The sequence below is a fragment of the Rutidosis leptorrhynchoides genome, chromosome 9, assembly GCF_046630445.1.
Source record: "Rutidosis leptorrhynchoides isolate AG116_Rl617_1_P2 chromosome 9, CSIRO_AGI_Rlap_v1, whole genome shotgun sequence".
Lineage (NCBI taxonomy): Eukaryota > Viridiplantae > Streptophyta > Magnoliopsida > Asterales > Asteraceae > Rutidosis > Rutidosis leptorrhynchoides.
The window spans coordinates 113,386,514-113,395,445 of NC_092341.1; the positions used below are offsets into that span (position 1 = coordinate 113,386,514).

At 37.1% G+C, this 8,932-nt stretch overlaps 2 protein-coding genes across 2 annotated transcripts; both read right to left on the reverse strand.

Moving 5' to 3' along the window:
• Positions 1–876: 876 nt before the first annotated feature.
• LOC139868335 (uncharacterized) lies at positions 877–5,048 on the reverse strand. The gene is made up of 4 exons (XM_071856671.1): positions 4,888–5,048; positions 2,290–2,410; positions 2,037–2,151; positions 877–1,172 (listed from the first exon to the last, which is right to left on the reverse strand). The coding sequence occupies exons 1-4, from the start codon at positions 5,046–5,048 to the stop codon at positions 877–879; spliced, it is 693 nt and encodes a 230-aa protein (XP_071712772.1).
• Positions 5,049–5,497: 449 nt separating this feature from the next.
• LOC139868336 (uncharacterized) lies at positions 5,498–6,286 on the reverse strand. Its single transcript, XM_071856672.1, has 2 exons — positions 6,054–6,286; positions 5,498–5,915 (listed from the first exon to the last, which is right to left on the reverse strand). The coding sequence occupies exons 1-2, from the start codon at positions 6,284–6,286 to the stop codon at positions 5,498–5,500; spliced, it is 651 nt and encodes a 216-aa protein (XP_071712773.1).
• Positions 6,287–8,932: the final 2,646 nt, after the last annotated feature.

Below are 8,932 nucleotides of genomic sequence, written 5' to 3' on the forward strand. Positions count from 1 at the left end.
AGATCTCTAGTTCTGTGCGGGTGAGGCTAGGACAAACCAATATCAGTCACCCTCCCATTGATAATACTACCCTATCATTTATAGTCATGACTTGCAGATCTCTAAGTTCATTCTGTGTACTTGTTCGTGCTTTATACAGATTCATTTTAAACGCAACTTGGTGTATTGATTTGATTGAAATAATTTTGTACCTCAAGAAATTGTTGGTAATATAAGTTTATTATAATTACAGTTTAGTATTTAGTATGGTTTTATTTCAGTGTTTTGTATCTTGTAGTTTGGTTTAGATCATTAGATGATAAAATATCTACTTCTAGTTATATAGCTTCATGTAACATTTTTTTAAAAAAATAGTAAAGAAACCGGTTTTTACATAAAAGGGAGTCTCTTTTGTCATGCATAGAAACTTGTTTTTTTCTTCAAAAACCGGTTTCTTTACTAAGGAATAGAAACCTGTTTTTACTAAAAACCAGTTTCGAAAGTCCATCAAAGAAATCGGTTTTAAAACCGGTCTCAACCTAATAAACCCCTACCAATAGAACCCGGTTTTAAAACTGGTTTCTAATGGTCTAAAAACCGGTTTGATTGCCTTTTTTGTGTAGTAGTGCAAGTTGATATGGAAGTAGCTAAGGTCGCTCGATTGAGCAACATGCGCAAACAACGTGGCAGACAGGTGAAGTCAAGTAGCTATTCTGCTAAGACAGGTATGTACATGAAATTGTTGGCTGGAAATGACTTGATATATGAAAAGTACAATTGTAAAGACATTGTTCGATAGTGAAATTTACTAGTAACCTACTTTTGTGCGTAATAACAGGTTCGCTATATGTAAATTAAGACAAATTAACAAAATGATCAGTTCCCTTACTTTCTTTATTACATATTACATCGTTTCAGCTCGGTAGCGTGCCAAGTGCGTTTAATCGCCTTACCATTTAGCTCTGCCAGTTTGTAAGTTCCAGTTTTGCTAATTCCATTGACCCTATATGGACCCTCCCAATTGGGTCCCATTTTCCTGGTGTCTCCAATTCTGCTCGCTTGATTGTCGCGCCAAACAAGGTCACCAACCGTGTATGTAATGAGCCTAACTCTCTTTTCATAGTACCTTGCAATTCGTTGTTTGTTGATGGCCTCGCGTGCAGCCGCTTTTTCTCTGCGCTCTTCTAGATGATCTGGATTAGTGCGTAGATCCTTATATTTCTAGTTCTGATTAAATGACAACATTCGCTCTGTTGGGATGGCTATCTCTGCAGGCAAGACTTCTTCCGAGCCATATATCAGACTGAATGGTGCTTCTCCAGTGCTGTTTTTTAGTGTCTTGCGATGTGCCCAAAGGACTTTAGAAAGCTGATCCACCCATCCTCTCCTTTGTTTTCCTAACCTTGCCTTAATTGCGTGGACTATGTCTCTATAACAACCCTCATTTTTCCATTTCTATTTTACTAATTTGCCCTTACGGTTTGTGTGCTCGTAAACTTTATTTGATCAAAACGTTGACTAAATAGTAAACTTTTAGTAGATACTCTCTGATAATTTAAAGTTTATGCTGTTCTGTAATATTATAAAGATATAGTCGATAAGTAATAAAAATGGGAAATTATGTAAATAATAAAACAATCGGAAACTAAATAAAATAAATGCAAGTCTTGGACAAATTAAAAAGACTAAATAATATCTGTAAAAAAATATATAAAATACATAGTTATATAAATAAGCCGAAAAAATATAAAATATAAAAAAAAATCGGCCAAGGGATTAATTAAAAAAAGAGAAATTTAATTAAACTAATTACTTGGTCCCTAAGCATTCTAGATCATTCCTAATTACTTGGTCCCTACTCTAAGTATCCTAGACTAACCCTAATTGCTCCCCTATATACACCCTCATAGACTCCTAGATTTTCATTCACAAATCACTTGAAACCCTTTTTCCCTTTTCTAGTTTTGCTCGACAGTTTTTTTGTCACCAACCATCACCTTAGCCGATTCATACCATCACCAAAACAACCTCATCGCCACCTTCCTACTACGGTTTACAGCGGCCTCTCATCGCCACCATTCTGCAGCTTTTCTGCAGCCGAGAATCACCACCATCCACCACTGTTCTGCTACGTTTTCTGTAGCCATCACCACCGCCACCTGCAGCAGTTTTCTGCTATCATCCGCCACCTAAAATAGCCCACAAAAACTCCCTGCAGTCATCTATTTTCTGGTACTGATCGCCACCCTCAACTGCCACTTTTACGGTTGTTTTCTGCTGTCTTTAATAGCCACCAATTGCCGCTGCCACCTGCTCTGTTCCTGCTGGTTCTGCGTGAGAAAAACAGACCCAAAATCCTGCCCGTTTGGTCACTTCTGTTGCTGCATTTTTCTTTTTCTGTTTCAGGTCAGAATCGCCACTCTTTCTTGGTCTAAAAGCATCTTAAGGTATACCTAAAACTCTAAGTTAATCATACTTTTTAATTTGTTACTTTTAAGTATTATGTTTTAGTTATGATCTTGAACATGAAGCTAGATAATATAGTTAAAGATTATGAATAATGAATATGGTTAATGAATTGAATATGATTAAGAATTATGATCATGAATATTATGTACTTGAAGATGTTAATAAAAAAAAATAAAAGGTTATGATTTGTGAATACTAATAAGCTTATGAATATGAACATGGTTACATGAATAATGATTAGTAATATTTGAAGGTGGTTTAGTTAAAAAAAATAATAATAACACACATGCATGCATGCGTGAAGTATGTATATGTATATATACACGTGAAGTGTATGTGTATATGTATATATATGTATATTACATGTGTGTGTGTGTGTGTATATATGTATATGTACGCGTGAATATATATATGTACAAGTATATGCAATTGGTACAACACCAAAGAATATATATATATATATATATATATATATATATATATATATATATATATATATATATATATATATATGTATGTAAGTATATGTATCGTGTATATGTATATATGTAGATATATAATGTTAAAAAATTAATACATGCTTGTTGGAATCGATTAGGATAAGTATTAATATGTATTTATATGTATCACCTTTTTACTTATATATATGTAACACATACATAATATATATATTATAGTTATCAACATATACGTGTAACATAAGAATAAAGAGTATATGTATATGTATCATGTAGGTGAATATATGTATGTAACACATGTACAACCACAAACACACACACACACACACACACACACACACATATATATATATATATATATATATATATATATATATATATATATATATATATATATATATATATAAAACATGATAAGATTATATAATGAAGGTTGATTAAGTAAAAGATAATTAGAATAATAATACTATTACTATAACTTGTAAACCTATCTATATTGTAACACCTTAATTACACTAAGTAATATTATCACATACCTATATGTAATTACTAAGTATAATAATATAATAACATATAGTATCTATACACCTATAACGTGAAGGTTATAATCAAAAGATAACGTACAATATATACGAACTTCACCACTACTTACGGTCGTAAGAGGATGATGTTTAGGTTGCCATTTATGGGACAAGCTTGTGGATCTCGAATGTCATGACTTAGTTTCTGATCAAGAGTCATGGGCCCCCGGTTACATCTGGTTATCCCTGACTTACTTGATAGCAATGAAGTTTGGGCAATTGTACAATGTCTTTGTAAAGGATTATAACCCGAACTTACTAAAACTAGAAACTTACTATAAGGGGAAGCTTTCCATAAATAGTAATTTTTCGAAAATATAAACTTTTGAGAAATAGTAACTTTCCCCGTGAACCGTCACTGTTAATATAGTTGCTATATTAATAAACATACTTTATGTCTGTTAGACATTAAGTAACCAAACGCTATATTTCTAGGTTGAGATCTCTGGTCACTTACTCCGTTCATTCTTCTTTTCGTGGAATAACTTACTTGCTACTAAGTTGAATTTCATAGCCCCACTTTTTAACTTTCTTTGTATACTTATTTTGAACTTTGGGGTGAGACACATGCTTGCTTTTAAAACTATTTTACGCTTAGACACAAGTACTCAAAACTGTTTAACTATGCTGCCATGCTATGTTTCATGCTAAATCCCTACCATGATATCGTTAATTGCTTAGTGAACGCAAACTTAGTTAATGTGAGTAGGCCTATTCATAGTGACGTCTCTAACTAGTTGACTGTTGGTCAATGGATACATATTAATGATTCAACGACACGAACGAACAAAGTGTTAGGGTAACTTATGTTTAGTCTCGATATCATAACTTCAGCACTTACTTTTGGACGATGTCTCTACATCAAACTTTATAACTAAATCTTATGGTCTAAAATGATTATAAACCTATGTTGTTCACTCAACCATTTTTGGTTGACACTTTAAGCATGTTTTGTCTCAGGTGATGATTGCTAAGATTACTTGCTACTTGGACTTGGCTGCTTTGGAGTCCGCATTCATTATTTATATTATGCATTAAAACTATTTCATTTACATTTTTGGTTTTTCATTTGTAATGACGATTTACTTCCGCTGTTTTAAATTTATTGGTTTTTAATAAAAAAGTCTCATTTAGAGTCGTTCTCGTTTTATATACTTGTGTTGTGATATTGAAATGTCATATTTACCCCGACCCTATTTGGGGGTATGACAGTCTCTATTGGTAACTTCGCACTTCCCATTGGCTTGAGGATGTGCGACGAACGTGAAGTTTTGCTTTATGTTCAGCCCTTGACACCAACTTCCAAAAGTTTCTCCCTCGAATTACGTCCCATTATCGCTCACTATTTCATTTGGGATGCCAAACATGCAAACAATACTTTACCAGAAAAAATACCTTACCTTCTTACTTGTGATTTGTTTAGTGGCTTTGCCTCTACCCATTTGGTGAAGAAGTCAATCGCAACTACCAAATAATCAGCGCTTCCTGATTCGGCAGGGAAGGGTCCCACTATATCAATAGCCCATTTGAAGAAATGCCAAGGTGACGTTGTGGGGATCATTGGGTGGCCTGGAGCTTTGTTGATGGGCACGTGTAGTTAGCATTCTTGGCATACCCTTATTCTTTCTGACGCATCGTTGTACATGCCAGGCCAATAATAACCCACTCTTTTAAATTTTTTCCGCCACCGTCCTGAAAGCAGAGTGCAAAGCGCAGGCTCCCGCGTGGACTTCGTCTATAATTTTCTCAGCTTTCATGGGTCCAACGCAACGAAAGCTTGGTCCGAGGTACAATTTTCTATATAGATCATCACCACGCAGTTCGTACATTGGAGCTTTGACTCTTATCTTTTTGGCTTCTTTATCAGCTTTGGGCAGTAAGCCCGACTTTAGGAATTTAATTATGTTGGTCATTCAGCAATGCTCAGCTTCTTCTACGTTAGCGGCTAGTTGATTAGGTTCGATGGATTTCTTGAAAACTTGCTCAACCAGAACTTTCTTTTCAAGATGATTAATCGTCAACTTCGTTGATCAGGGAACGCGGCAAGGTTATGTACGCCTGCATTCCTTCGTCGTGAGCATCAAAAGTACCATTAATCTTGTTAGCGACTAACTGGGAATCAACGTACGCTTGGAGTTTCTTGACTCCAATTTCCTTGGTTAGCCTTATTCCTGCCAGTAGGGCTTCATATTCTGCTTCATTGTTTATCGCCTTGAAATTAAATCTTAGCGCATATGTGTGTTCCTCCTTATTGGGACCAATAAGCAATAAACATGCGCCCGCTCCTTCTGGACCATTCGCGCAATTGGTATACGACTCCCAGAGCTCTAGTGCCAGTGTTGTATCACCCTCCGAATCAGGCGTAATCGGCATATCGGAAGTGGTTTCTGCTAAGTAGTATGCTAGTATTTGCCCTTTTACCGAGCTTCTGGCACAGAAGTTAATCTCATGTTCTCAAAACGCGATTGCCCACTTCGTTAATCTTCCTAATGTTTCTGGCTTATACAAGATTTGTCAGATAGGCTGACATGTCAGTACCACTATGGGGTGAGTTTGGAAGTATCACCGCAGCCGTCGTGCAGTAATCATGAGCGCGTATACGAACTTTTCAATTGGGCGATAGTTCAGCTCACTCTCAGTCAGCGCTTTACTAACAAAATATATAGGTGTCTGCACCCCATCTCTTTCAGCGATCAGAACTAAACTTACAGCTTCTCGCGCAATTGCTAGATAAAAGATGAGGGTTTCCCCGGCAATTGGCGCGGTTAAGGTGGGGAGGTTTTTAATCAACGCTTTCATTTCTTGAAATGCCTTTTCAGCCTCCTCTGTCTATTTGAAGTCTGACTTTTTCGCGCAATTCTTAAGTATGCTGAAGAATGGGACAAGAATATAGTCAACGAGGCGAGTTTTCCATTGAGACATTGAACCTGTTTTTTGGTTTTTGGAGATGGCATGCATTCAATAGCTTCAATCTTTTTTGGGTTAGCTTTGATTCCATAGCGGGGATTACGTGTCCCAAAAATTATCCTTCTTCTTCTCCAAAATTCACTTTGATGGTTTAAGTTTCATGTTAACGCTGCACAGTGTATCAATAGTTTCGAGGATGTCTGCTAGCAGTTGTTCTTCACTGTTACTTTTGATGACCAGGTCATCGACATATGCTTCCAAGTTACGACCAATCTGTTTAACGAAAGTCGTGTCGATCATGCGCTAATAAGTAGCGCCAACGTTTTTAAGTCCAAACATCATTTTTGTGTAACAATATATGCCTTGCTCTATGTGAAACGCTGTCTTTTCTTCGTCTTCCTGCGCCATTGGGATTTGGTGATAACCCTTGTACGCATCTAGGAATCATTTAAACTTGAACTCAGCGAGGGATTTGACCTTCCAGTCAATTTTGGGTAGAGGGTATGATCAAACATAAATCTGCTCAAATAGCAAAGTTGATGTTGAGTGCATGATGGAGTGTTTAATAACGTTTATAGCTTTGATCTTCGGTCCGGTTCACCATGAATAATCCTTATTGAGATGATGATCTACGAAAGGGTGATCAAAGCTACATTCTCCATTGATGGCAGTTGCCGCACCAATGGCCACTAAAGGTGGTTGCATAGGGATTATGTTCATAGAACATATCTGTTATCGTAAGAGTGTTTTCTGGATGCAATCGCAAATTCGAGTAGTACAGAAAACGTTGTTATTAAATGTCGGAGGTTAGGGTCGTATTTATAATAAAACCCTAACCCTAGATTGTCTCATAATTAGGTTCTAGATCTTTTCGAATAACAACCATAAATAACGAGTTTATAGTTGGAAAAGGATCACATTTAATTATGGATAAGATTAAATCTAATTTCTTTCATTTGCGCTAAGCAATACACGCGTGCACACCTCCTAATCAAATATTCTAGCAATATTCAGGACGTGCGCGCCGCACGTGTTACGCACGAGCCCTATGCGCGTAGGCACGCGTATCAGTAGGGTAGTTATCCTTCGGGCACGGTTTGTTAATGTCCTTGAAGTCGACACACAAGCACCATGATCCGTCAGCCTTAAGAACCAGGACCGTATTAGCCACCCACGTTTGATAATTGACTTTGCGCAAGATTTTTGCCTTAACTAGCTTGTTCACTTCTCTGCGCAGCCATTTACTCCTGTTGGGCTCCATGTGCCTCTATTTCTGCCAGACAGGTGTCATGTTAACATTGGCATTAAGGTGATGTTTCGCGATATCCCGCGGAACGCCTGTCATATCTGCTTCGCGCCAGCAAAATACATCTAAGTTTGTCATTAGGATGTTGTGAAACTTTAGTTGTGTTTCCTTCGTCAAACCCGCCCCTATTTTCACTTTGTGATCCGGGTAAGTGGGGTTTATTACGAGGAGGGACCCTGATGATGCATGACCCACTAATTTTTCTTCCTCTTTTACCATGCCTGAAGCGCATAGTGCTTCAAGTGGGTTTGACTCGAGAATAACAACTCCTTAATTTGTCGGAAACTTTACTAAACCATGAACCATGGATGGTATTGCTCCAAACATTTGTAGCGATATTCTACCTAGTATGGCATTATACCTGGAGTGTGCGTGTATTACACAGAATTCAACATATTCAGTGCGCGTCTTAAACTTATCCTTGTCGTCTTTTAATTCCAATTTCAGATCCAGAGTGCCTATGGGCCATGCCGATTCCCCTGAGAATCCAGATAGCGCCATAGTCGAAGGTCGGATGGCTTGCTTTACAGACTCTGGAAATTGTCTAAAACATTTCTCATACGTTATATCCATACTGTTACTGGTATCATATGCAAACATCTTATCCTGTATCCAAATTCTGGTAGATACCCCTGAACCACTATAGGTTCGCAAGAAATGTTATTCAACCGGATAGCAGGAAAAGAGATTCCTATAACCTCTTCACCTATCTGGTCAGCTTTGCGCTTTCCATCTCTGCGCGAAGAGATAATAGTCATAGTTGCATATGCCTCTCTTCCGACCGCTTGTTATAGATAGCGTAATGAGAGGTGAGATGAAAAAACTGAGAAAATGTTAAGAAACATGAAGGAAAAAGATATATTTGAACCTTTTAACTTTGTTATCCCACGGATGGCACCATTTGATCAAGAATAAATTAGTTCAAGGGGTTTGGTTCATGCAAGATCAACAATAAAGGGGGATTTAAGGATTTTTTAAGTTTAACTCTCCGGTCCGGAGTACCATGAATAACCCTTATATGAGATGATGATCTCAAAAAGGGTGGTTAAACGTAACCCACCATCATTTGGGTTAATCAGAGTTGATGGCTCGTGGATGGTGTTAGGATTTGATGTTCAAAGAACGTTACCTGAGAACCGTATTTATGATTGCGGAGATAGAGCACAAAAACAAGTAATATTTTTCTCTCTCCCTATCTTGTGTGTTTTTATGAGGTCCATTGTGAGTATTTA